Source organism: Erythrolamprus reginae, chromosome 9, assembly GCF_031021105.1.
Source record: "Erythrolamprus reginae isolate rEryReg1 chromosome 9, rEryReg1.hap1, whole genome shotgun sequence".
Lineage (NCBI taxonomy): Eukaryota > Metazoa > Chordata > Lepidosauria > Squamata > Dipsadidae > Erythrolamprus > Erythrolamprus reginae.
In genome coordinates, this window is record NC_091958.1 from 7,056,185 (window position 1) to 7,068,892 (window position 12,708).

Here is a 12,708-nt window from a genome sequence, read left to right on the forward strand (position 1 = left end):
AATATGGATCATAGAAACAAATTCCAATAACTATGGCAAAAAGAAAAAAAACCTCTATATTTTTTATCATTGGATTGTTACATGCTGTTTTTATCATTGTTGTTAGCCACCTTGAGTCTACGGAGAGGGGCAGCATAAAAATCCAATAAGTAAGTAAGTAAGTAAGTAAGTAAGTAAGTAAGTAAGTAAGTAAGTAAGTAAGTACCGGTAGTTAAGAGCTATCTGGCTTGACTGAACTTATCTTATGAGCCATGGTGGTGCAGTAGTTAGAGTGCACTACTACAGGCTGTTTCGGCTGACTGACTGCAATTTGGCAGTTCAAATCTCACCAGGTTCCAGATTGACTCAGCCTTCCATCCTTTCAAGGTGGATAAAATGAGGACCAAAATTGTTGGGGGCAAGTGACTGATTCTGTAAACCACTTAGAGAGGGCTGTAAACTTCAGATCGTGCAGAATGCAGCTGCGAGAGCAATCATGGGCTTTCCCAAATATGCCCATGTTACACCAACACTCCGCAGTCTGCATTGGTTGCCGATCAGTTTCCGGTCACAATTCAAAGTGTTGGTTATGACCTATAAAGCCCTTCATGGCACCGGGCCAGATTATCTCAGGGACCGCCTTCTGCTGCACGAATCCCAGTGACCAGTTAGGTCCCACAGAGTGGATCTTCTTCGGGTCCCGTCAACTAAACAATGTCGCTTGGCGGGACCCAGGGGAAGAGCCAACTCCCCCCAGAGATTAGAATTGCCCCCACCCTCCTTGCCTTTAGCAAGCTACTTAAAACCCACCTCTGCCGTCAGGCATGGGGGAATTGAGATCCTCTTTCCCTCTAGGCCTTTACAATTCTATGCATGGTATGTATGTATGTATGTTTGGTTTTTATATTAATGGGTTTTTAATTGTTTTTAATATTAGATTACTATTGTACACTGTTTTATTATTGCTGTTAGCCGCTCCGAGTCTCCGGAGAGGGGCGGCATATAAATCCAACAGATAGATAGATAGATAGATAGATAGATAGATAGATAGATAGATAGATAGATAGATAGATAGATAGATAGACAGACAGACAGACAGACAGACAGACAGACAGACAGACAGACAGACAGACAGACAGACAGACAGACAGACAGATTAAAGAAAGAAAGAAAGAAAGAAAGAAAGTTCTGTGAAGCAGTATATAAGTCTCAGTGTTATTGCTATCTCCATGTTCTACATAGTTATTGTTGAGGTTTCCTTCTACCAAAATCCAAAATTCCCCCATCTTCCTTTACCTGGATTTTTCCAAGTTCCCCAGTAGTCTCCATTCTGCTGGCAACATTGACCGTGTTTCCCCAGATATCATACTGGGGTTTGCGAGCACCGATCACACCAGCTACTACCGGTCCATGATTGATGCCTGCATAAACAGGATGGTGAGGAAGAGAACAAACGTATGATATAAAGCAGTGTTTTTCAACCAGTGTGCCGTGGCACACTAGTGTGCCGCGAGACATGGTCAGGTGTGCCGCGAAGCTCAGAGAGAGAAAGAAAGGAAGAAAGAAAGCAAGAGAGAGAGAGAGAGAGAGAGAAAGAAAGCAAGAGAGAGAGAGAGAAAGAGAACAAGAGAGAGAGAAAGAAAGCAAGAGAGAGAAAGAGAACAAGAAAAAGAAAGCAAGAGAGAAAGAGAGAGAGCAAGAGAAAGAAAGAAAGAGAAAGAGAGAAAGAGAGGGTGGGAAGGAGAGAGAGAGAAAGACATAGAGGGAGGTAGGGAGGGAGAGAGAAAGAGAGCAAAAAAGAGAGGAAGGAAGGAAGAGAAAGAAAGAGGGATGGAGAGAGAAAGAAAGAGGAAGGGGAAGAGGGGGGAGAGAGAAATAGAGCCAAAGGGAGGAAGAGAGAGATATAATTTTTTTGTCCAAACTTTTTTTAGCCCCCACCCCACACCCGCTCAATGTGCCCCAGGGTTTCGTAAATGTAAAAAATGTGCCGCGGCTCAAAAAAGTTTGAAAATCACTGATATAAAGTATACACTGGTTGGAGCCAAATTTGGAAGACAAACATCAGTGTAACCTTAATAAAATAGCGTACCACTCTTGAGACTGGGGAGATGCCCACCTCTTCCCAAACTTACCGACACGTAGACGGAAACTGTTGAACGAATGGCGGTTGATGCCATCTAGTTTAGTCATCAAGGCCATTGCGAATTCCACCATGATGCCGATTTGGGCACGCTGTTTTTCCTGATCCTAAACAGGTGGTGGGAAGAGAGACATGATGGCACTTCATAGCAAAACGTGATAGTGGACAAACAGCCAGAATTCCTCAAATGGACAACATCAACAAACATACATGCAGGCACATATGACTTATTTATTTTTTATTTCATTTCATTTCATTATTTCATTTCATTAGATTAGATTAGATTAGATTAGATTAGATTACATTACATTACATTAGATTAGATTAGATTAGATTAGATTAGATTAGATTAGATTAGATTTGTATGCCGTCCCACTCCGAAGACTCGGGGCAGCTCACAACAACAATAAAAACAATATAGTAGTAGAACAAATCTAATATTAAAAAACATATAAAACCCTATCATTATTTTAAAAAACCAAACAGCACATTCATACCAAACATAAAACAAAGTATAAAAAGCCTGGGGGAAAGGTGTCTCAACTCCCCCATGCCTGGCGGTATAACTGAGTCTTGAGTAGTTTACGAAAGACAGGGAGGGTGGGGGCAGTTCTAATCTCCGGGGGGAGTTGGTTCCAGATGACCAGGGCCGCCACAGAGAAGGCTCTTCCCCTGGGGCCCACCAAATGACATTGTTTAGTCGACGGGACCCGGAGAAGGCCAACTCTGTGGGACCTTAACGGTCGCTGGGATTTGTGCGGTAGCAGGCGGTTCCGTAGGTACTCTGGTCCAATGCCATGTAGGGCTTTAAAGGTTATGACCAACACTTTGAATTGTGACCGGAAACTGATCGGCAGCCAATGCAAGCCATGGAGTGTTGAAGAAACATAGGCGAATCTTGGAAGCCCCACGATGGCTCTCGCGGCTGCGTTCTGCGCGTTCTGAAGTTTCCGAACACTTTTCAAAGGTAGCCCCATGTAGAGAGCGTTGCAGTAATCAAACCTTGAGGTGATGATCTAATCACAGCATCATAATCTTCTTTTAATGACCCCGTAATCCCTTGAGGGGTGGACTCCGGGCAACTGAATGGAACTAGCAGAGCTTTTACCGTTTCTGATGCCAAAGTGGAGTTTTGTTCAGCAGATATACACTCATTGTGCCCAGAAAGAGAAATATCTGCCTCTACCTAGGATCAAACTCCATTATGCATTTAACAGATTAATTCTCAATTTTCTTTCTAATTATTCACTATTATCTATCTTCCAAACTTATTCATTATCTCTTGTACTTCTTAATTTTAGGTCATGCTCCTCCCTTTCCTCAATTTATAGAGACATAGAAACATAGAAGACTGACGGCAGAAAAAGACCTCATGATCCATCTAGTCTGCCCTTATACTATTTTCTGTATTTTATCTTAGGGTGGATATATGTTTATCCCAGGCATGTTTAAATTCAGTTACTGTGGATTTACCAACCACGTCTGCTGGAAGTTTGTTCCAAGGATCTACTACTCTTTCAGTAAAATAATATTTTCTCATGTTGCCTTTGATCTTTCCCCCAACTAACTTCAGATTGTGTCCCCTGGTTCTTGTGTTCATTTTCCTATTAAAAACACTTCCCTCCTGGACCTTATTTAACCCTTTAACATATTTAAATGTTTCGATCATGTCCCCCCTTTTCCTTCTGTCCTCCAGACTATACAGATTGAGTTCATTAAGTCTTACCTGATACGTTTTATGCTTAAGACCTTCCACCATTCTTGTAGCCCGTCTTTGGACCCGTTCAAATTTGTCAATATCTTTTTGTAGGTGAGGTCTCCAGAACTGAACACAGTATTCCAAATGTGGTCTCACCAGCATTTAATTTATATCTTAACTATTTTCTTTTTCAAATTTTCATTCTGCCATTTCTGAATGCTTTAAACTTCTAATATCTTTCCCCATTTTGTATCTCCTTTCCAGCTTTATTTTAACAAATTCTAGTCCTATCTCTATACTTCTATCCCTTGGTTAACATTTTAGAATCTCCAGCACAAAAAATCCCATTTGTCAATTATATATAACCTTATATAAAGAGCTTTAAATAATGAAATCTTCAAAAGGGCACCTACCACATTATTCTCTTGACCAGGTACTACGCAGAGTCCAGATGCGGCCATATACGTACTCCCAATAGTTTTGATTTTTTCAACACCACTAAATTTAGGCTTTAGCAGCAGCTGTTGAGGGGAAGAAAAAGTATAGCATTTAGGAGTTATAAATTATCTTACTTTATAATGGTACAAAGGCTAAATTTTCTGGACAAATTAGCCAACTCGGGTTAAGAACTTCTGCAGACGCTGAATTCACTGCAATATTTTTGATGTTTTGCAGATATTTTAAGGATATAATTTATGTGATTAATATGCATGATTTGAGATTTCAACTCTCAAAATGCTGGTAAACAAGCCACATTTATGTTCCTGGGTGTCTCGTTCAGTAACAGAAACGTTGGCCTCAGTGGTGGTTGTTAAGTCAAGGACTATCTGTGTTGTGGTTAGCTCTGGCCCTGCTCCTGCCCCAAGGACTGTGGATGTGGGGGAGACATCCACATGCTGCAGGCCTATTTTGCCCCCGATGGAATCTGCTGATGAAGGCTCCTCTGACCAAGAAGACATGAGTGACAGGGAGGAGGAGAGTGTGGCAGACAGCTCAGAAGGAGATCAATTATCTAGCTCCTCCTTGGATTCAGAACAAGAGTTAATGATACAGCCACGCATGCGGAGAGTGATGCATAGGCAGCGACAACTGAGAGATTATTATCAAAGAAAATGAGGCCACCTGTGGTTGGGTGGGGCTGTGGTATTTAGTGAGGCTGCTATAAAGAGCAGCCTGTGGGTTTGGCCATTGTGGAGGATTATCTGATCGTTGTGTTTCATGACTGCTTTACTGACTTTGACTTTTTGTGTGCTGATTTCCCCCCGCTTTGAAACTAAACCAGAGCAAAGTGTGTTTCACTTTGTGAAAGAAGAAGGACTGTGAATTGCCTCACAGCTGCAAGCTAAGTATCACAGAACTGATAAGGGACTTGTACAAATTACCAGTTTGTTTGGAGACGAGTGCTCTTTGCTATACCAAAAGAGGGCTTGGTTTAAGTGAATTTTCATTATAAAGAACATTGTTTTGAATTTTCAAACGTGTGTGTGTCTGAAATTTGTACCTATGAATTTTTGGAAGGAGTCTACCAGAGAGCCCGACGGAACAATCTGTAGTAACCAGGCCTGATCTTTCTAAGGTTTCCGTGTCAGATAAGGTTAGCTTGGGACTGTCACTTGCTGAGACACACCCATTGTTCATCAACATTTCAAAATTTCATGTGGGAGTTGGGTTTATCTTTTGTTATCATCTGCTTCATGGTGGAGTCTACTAAGCCTGAGGCATAAATAACCACAGATGAACAAACACTGCTAAATATTTCCGGAGAAGATTCGTCCAAGTTCTCAAGTCGTAAATCTACCTTTGTAGAGTAGGGTTTCTCAACCTTGACAGCCTGGAAGATTGTGTGGGCTTCAAGAATTCCCCAGCTAGCACATTGAAGTCCTTCAAGTTGCCACGGTTGAGAAATGCTGAGGACTGCGGAAGCCAAAGTCAACAAGGACCTACCTCGTCAAAATCAGCAATGATCTCATTCAGGAGACGGAGGCATTCCAGCCCTTCCTTGTTGACGTCGCACTCCGTGTAAAACACCTTGAAGTCAGGGACCGAGGCAAACATGACACAGACACAGTCGTAGGATTGATGATACCAGTCCTGAAGGACAGGCAGGAATAAGTCCGTGAAGAATTGCTTTCAATTTAATGCTCCACTCCACCACTCCCATTAACCCAGGCAACAAGGGCACAGAAAGTTCCTCTCTAGTTAGTGCACCAAAATTGCACGCCAGTCAAAAAATGGGGGCTACAACAAAGGCCAACTTACACTAAAGACAGTGGTTCTCAACCTTTCTAATGCCACGACCCCTTAATACAGTTTCTGTGCCCCTCTACATGGGGCTACCTTTGAAAACTGTTCGGAAACTTCAGATCGTGCAGAGCACCACACAGCTTTAGAATCCACAGTTGTGCCATCTGGTTTTTGGCTTCTGCCGAAAATATACTGCTCAAAAAAAAATAAAGGGAGCACTCAAAGAACAGATCCTAGATCTGAATGAATGAAATATTCTCATTGAATACTTTGCTCTGTACAAAGTTGAAGGTTCACAACAGCATGTGAAATTCATTGTCAATCAGTGTTTCTTCTTAAGTGGATAGTTTGATTTCAGAGAGTTTTGGAGTTATACTGTGTCGGTTAAGTATTCCCTTTATTTTTTTGAGCAGTATATTTCAATAACGCCTATAGTGATCTGTACATCAGAAAGTATTATTTTACTGAAAGAGTAGTAGACGCTTGGAACAAACTTTAAGCAGACATGGTTGGTAAATCCACAGTAACTGAATTTAAACATGCCTGGGATAAACATAGATCCATCCTAAGATAAAATACAAAAAATAGTATAAGGGCAGACTAGATGGACCATGAGGTCTTTTTCTGCCGTCAGTCTTCTATGTTTCTATCTACTTAGCTTTGGCTTAGCCTGTTGTGGGAATCCAGGCTCTGGGGCTTGTGAATCATGGTTTATGGCTTACTATTATGCCAGTCCTTCGTTGCCCAGGTGTTGAGATTGACCCTCCAGCAGCCACTGAGAATGGGTTTACTCTCAGTACCTAGGACTCTCTTGCTTTCTCCTTAACTTGAGGGCAACTTCAGTGAATGACCTCTTCAAGATCAATGGAAGAGCTACCAGCCTCTGCAACCGAACATCTGCTATGTAACGTTACAGTGATCCCCCCCCCTCTGTACCTCATTTAATTTGTCCCCAATAAAATGGGCCGCCACATGAGCTGGGAGGACGTTTTCGAGCAGTAGCCTGTTTACATTCTCCATGGTTTCAAATGACTCATGCTCCTTTTTGAATTTGTTTTTCTGTAGGCAGTCCAACCGACAATAATAGTCTATCTGCAAACAAACAGAGAGTTACAAACCTATTGGCAACAAATACAAAGTGTTTATCCCATGTTGATGTTGCAAAGGCTAAGAAACAGTTGATTTATGACAAGCCAGATGCAATGCCCTTAATGTGGCTGACTTCAATGATTCCTACAAATTCTACTTACTGCCTACCTACCTACCTACCTACCTATCCATCCATCCATCCCTCAAAAATCTATCATCACTCTCTCTATCTATCTCTGTATCATCTATCAATCTTTTTAATCTATCTATCCCTCAAGCATCTATCATCACTATATCTTTCTCCATCCATCCATCCATCCATCATCCATCTATCTATCTATCATCTATCCCTCAAACATCTATCATCACTATCTCTCTCCCCCCCTCTCCCTTTCTATATCCATATCTCTCTCCTATCTATCTACTATCTATCTATCTATCTATCTATCTATCTATCTATCTATCTATCTATCTATCTACCTACCTATCTATCCCTCAAACATCTATCATCTCTCTCTCTCTCTCTCTGTATCATCTATCAATCTATTTAATCTATGTATCCCTCAAGCATTTATCATTACTATCTCTTTCTCCATCCATCCATCCATCCATCCATCCATCCATCCATCCATTAATCCCATCCATTAATCTATCTATCTATCTATCTATCTATCTATCTATCTATCTATCTATCTATCATCTATCTATCCCTCAAACATCTATCATCACTCTCTCTCTCTATCTCTGTATCATCTATCTATCATCACTATCTCTTTCTCCATCCATCCAATCCATCCATCCATCCATCCATCTATCCATCCATCCATCCATCCATCTATCTATCTATCTATCTTATCTATCTATCATCTATCTATCCCTCAAACATCTATTATCACTATCTCTCTCCCCTCCTCTCCCTTTCTATATCCATCTCTCTCCTATCTATCTATCTATCTATCTATCTATCTATCTATCTATCTATCTATCTATCTATCATTCTATTTATCTATCTATCTATCTTCCCTCAACAACTACCTCTATCATCCATTCATCCATTTCCCCCCTCACTCTCTCTCTCTAGCTCTATCTATCTACCTACCTACCTACCTACCTACCTATCATCTACCTAGTTATCTATCTATCTATCTATCTATCTATCTATCTATCTATCTATCTATCTATCTATCTATCCCTATCCTTATATCAATCTAATTTACAGAACCACCCATTTCATGACCAAGTAACTCTGGGCAGCATACAACAAATATAAAACAATAAATTGTGTTTCTGGTTAAGCACTGTATTTTCTTAGCAACAACAACAACAAACACACAACACAGTCCTTTTCCACTTTTTTGGCACTTAATCCTCCCTGTCTAAATCACTGTTCATTCTTTTTCCTGAATTGTACTGGCTGTAGATGTATAATATGCCTTATTATATTTTAAAACAAAAGCCCCAAATTTGTACAGACACGCTTCTCGTGTATGGGGATTTATGCTTAGATCCGGGCAATCATAGCCACTTCACAGGCATACAGCTCAAACAAGTAAAATTATTAGAAGAAGAATATCAAATGATTGCTAATTCAACATGGGCACCCCCGGAGCAATGCCTTGGGATAAACAATTAAATGCAGTTTTAAAATAGAAACGCGCCTTTCAGGGGGGGAAATTAGAGTACAATGAATGTTTTATGTATGTACCAATGGGCTGGGATTTGTTCTTTTTGGTTTTGTGGGATCATATATTTCCACTATTAGGAAGCAGATGTATCAAACGCACCAATTGGAAATAACATTCTGGAGGAAAAAAAAATCTCTTTGATTCTTATATAGAGCCCTTATATAGAGCGCTGGTGAGACCCCATTTGGAGTACTATGTTCAGTTCTGGGAGACCTCACCTACAAAAAGATATTGACAAAATTGAACGGGTCCAAAGACGGGCTACAAGAATGGTGGAAGGTCTTAAGCATAAAACGTATCAGGAAAGACTTCATGAACTCAATCTGTATAGTCTGGAGGACAGGAGGAAAAGGGGGGACATGATCGAAACATTTAAATATGTTAAAGGGTTAAATAAGGTCCAGGGAGGGAAGTGTTTTTAATAGGAAAGTGAACACAAGAACAATGGGACACAATCTGAAGTTAGTTGGGGGAAAGATCAAAAGCAACATGAGAAAATATTATTTTACTGAAAGAGTAGTAGATCCTTGGAACAAACTTCCAGCAGACGTGGTTGGTAAATCCACAGTCACTGAATTTAAACATGCCTGGGATAAACATATATCCATTGTAAGATAAAATACAGGAAATAGTATAAGGGCAGACTAGATGGACCATGAGGTCTTTTTCAGTCTTCTATGTTTATATATTTCTATGTTTCAATATCTTTTGTTGTCACACCCCTCATGGCTCACAAGGATTGTTGTTTTCCTTCTTTCAATGTAATTTTGGAGCATTGAAGTTGTGCATTAAGAAAATAGTGACAAAAGTCCATTGTGACTCAACGTCAAGCTTTATGTCCTACCAACAATGGCTTTCGCTTGCAGTCCTGCTTCTACATGGAGGGGTGTGTTGAATCAACCTCATATTTTATTGCAGAAAAAACTGCAGAACTGCAAAAAAAAACAATTACTGCCAACCTGCCTTCCATTGAGGACCTAGGTATTGCATGAGTCAAAAAGGGGGCCGTGAAAATATATACAGATACCTCAAATCCTGGACATAAATTGTTTCAACTCCTACCCTCAAAAATGACACTATAAGAGCACTGAAAAAACTAGACACAAGAACAGTTGTTTCCCGAATGCCATCACTCTGCAACCAAATAATTCCCTCGCCACTGTTAAACTATTCACTAAGGTTGCATTGCTATTACTATTAGTCTTCTCATCGTCCCTATCACCCACCTCCTCCCACTTGTGACTATGACTGTAACTTGTTTCTGTATCCTTATGATTTATGTTAATATTGTTTCCTGATTGCTTAATGAGAATCATTAAGTGTTGTGTCTCACGATTCTTAACAAATTGATCTTTTATGTACAGTGAGAGCATAGGCAGCAATGACAAATTCCTTGTGTGTCCAATCACACTTGGCCAATAAGGAATTCTGTTCCATTCGTTCCATTCCAATTTATTCATCGCAGGGTCCGTGCCAAGATAATCACTCTTTGCTAATTACGGTACTTTTGCTATTCTATGGAAGAAAATGTCTCTCTCTCTCTCTCTCTCTCTCTCTCTGTCTGTCTGTCTATCTCTCTATCTCTCTATCTCTCTATCTGTCTATCTTTCTATCTCTGTCTGTCTGTCTGTCTATCTATCTATCATCTAATCTATCTATCTATCTTATCTATCTATCTCTGTCTGTCTGTCTATCTATCTCTCTATCTCTGTCTGTCTGTCTGTCTGTCTGTCTATCTATCTCTGTCTATCTGTCTGTCTGTCTGTCTGTCTGTCTGTCTATCTATCTATCTATCTATCTATCTATCTATCTATCTAGCTATCTATCTAGCTATCTATCTAGCTATCTATCTATCTATCTATCTATCTATCTATCTATCTATCTAATTTTTTATGCCGCCCTTCTCCTTAGACTCACAACATGTTAGCAATAGCACGTTTTACAGAGCCAGCATCTTTCCCCCAACAATCTGGGTCCTCATTTTACCCACTTAGGAAGGATGGAAGGCTGAGTCAACCATGAGCCAGTGATGAGATTTGAACCACTGACCTGCAGATCTACAGTCAGCTTTAGTGGCCTGCAGTACTGCACTCTACCTGCTGCGCCACCTCGGCTCTGCATTTCTCCTGGCAGTTTTCTGAGAATTTCAGAATTATTATAAAGGAGATCTACATTTTAGTTTTTCACAGTTGTTTCTATTGGGTGCATTGTCATTCGATACATTTGTTCTGTGAATCAACCATGATGGCAATGACAGGTGTAAAGAACAATAATGACTGAGAGAAGGAGACTTTGCTGTGTTGGGGTCAACTTTCCCAGTGGCTGGGCTGAAAATTTGGAGAGATATAGAACGTAAGCCACAAAGGAATCCATACCTGCTTGGACAACAGAACCAGAGTTATATAAAAGAGTGCCAGGTACAAATTGATCATCAGTTGGGGTCTTTTTATAAAAAGCCTGAAGTAGAAAATAAAAGAGCAAATTAGAACGATTACATGACATATACATGTTTATGTCTGAGAAGGTCCAAAAGTCTGAACTACACAGTGCATAAGAAAGAAAACTTGCACTAATATTTGTTAAAAGTATCTTCTTCAAGAGAAATAGTGAAGGGGACGGAAGGAAAGAAGGAAGGGAGGGAGGAAAGAAGGAAGGAAGGAAGGGAAGGAAGGAAGGGAAGGAAAGAAGGAAGGAAGGAAGGGAAGGAAGGAAGGAAAGAAGGAAGGAAAGGAAGGAAGGAAGGAAGGAAGGGAAGGAAGGAAGGGAAGGAAGGAAGGAAAGGAAGGAAAGGAAGGAAGGGAAGGAAGGGAAGAAGGAAGGAAGGAAGGGAAGGAAGGGAGGGAGGGAAGGGAAGGAAGGAAGGGAAGGAAGGAAGGAAGGGAAGGAAGGAAGGGAAGAAGGAAGGAAGGAAGGGGAGGGAGGGAGGGAGGGAAGGAAGGAAGGAAGGGAAGGAAGGAAGGAAGGGAAGGAAGGAAGGGAAGGAAGGAAGGAAGGGAAGGAAGGAAGGGAAGGAAGGGAAGGAAGGGAAGGGAAGGGAAGAAGGAAGGAAGGGAAGGGAGGGAGGGAAGGAAGGGAAGGAAGGAAGGGAAGGAAGGAAAGAAGGAAGAAAGGAAGGGAAGGAAGGAAGGAAGGAAGGAGAAATGTGAGGTCACTTCAAACTTGTTAGAACTTTCATTTCAGGGCCCAAAACACAGAATGCAACTAGGCAGATGCTATTTATAATAGCAACATCAAAGAAGCAACCCAGTGGGCCCTTACTGCATTTTGCAGCACCCAATCCAAGCAATAGGTACCACTCCAAAGTTTTCAGGTGGGAAATGGGATCTTAAAATAGTCCCCATAGACCTAAATAACTTGATCTCTTCCATTCTTCCTTCCCTGTGGCTTTCACCCCACCCACTGGCAAAGTTACTCTCGAGAAAACAAGCTCTTCCTACCTCTCGGCAGACTTCTGATCGCTGGTGACGTTGGGATTGCTGTTAAATACGACGAAATATCCCACCAGGGCTCCAGAGAGCAACATTAGTTTGAGTTCAAAACTCATTCGAAGGAAGACCGAACACGCTATGAAGCCCAGAATGCAGCAGTAGGCATAATACTGGTATAAAAGAAGGATTCCAGCATGAGTTATATAAATTTTAATTTACAACACTTATTACAAACAACATTTAAAAAACATTGGACATTACATGGCAAATCTGTTTTACATTTCTTGTAATACAGTGATACCTCGTCACACAAATGCCTCATCATACAAACTTTTCGAGATACAAACCCGGGGTTTAAGATTTTTTTGCCTCTTCTTACAAACTATTTTCACCTTACAAACCCACCGCCGCCTCTGGGATGGCCCTCCTCCAGACTTCCGTTGC

At 40.9% G+C, this 12,708-nt stretch overlaps 1 protein-coding gene across 1 annotated transcript in view; it reads right to left on the reverse strand.

Annotated features, from left to right (window-relative positions):
* ADCY7 (adenylate cyclase 7) overlaps positions 1–12,708 on the reverse strand; it is a 99,530-nt gene that overhangs the window by 3,719 nt on the left and 83,103 nt on the right. Inside the window, exons 20-26 of the mRNA XM_070760195.1 lie at positions 12,274–12,434; positions 11,212–11,293; positions 6,999–7,154; positions 5,763–5,909; positions 4,232–4,339; positions 2,112–2,226; positions 1,276–1,400 (exon numbers count right to left, since the gene is read on the reverse strand). Of these exons, the coding sequence (XP_070616296.1) occupies positions 1,276–1,400; positions 2,112–2,226; positions 4,232–4,339; positions 5,763–5,909; positions 6,999–7,154; positions 11,212–11,293; positions 12,274–12,434 (894 nt within the window). The remainder of the gene's footprint in view (positions 1–1,275; positions 1,401–2,111; positions 2,227–4,231; positions 4,340–5,762; positions 5,910–6,998; positions 7,155–11,211; positions 11,294–12,273; positions 12,435–12,708) is intronic.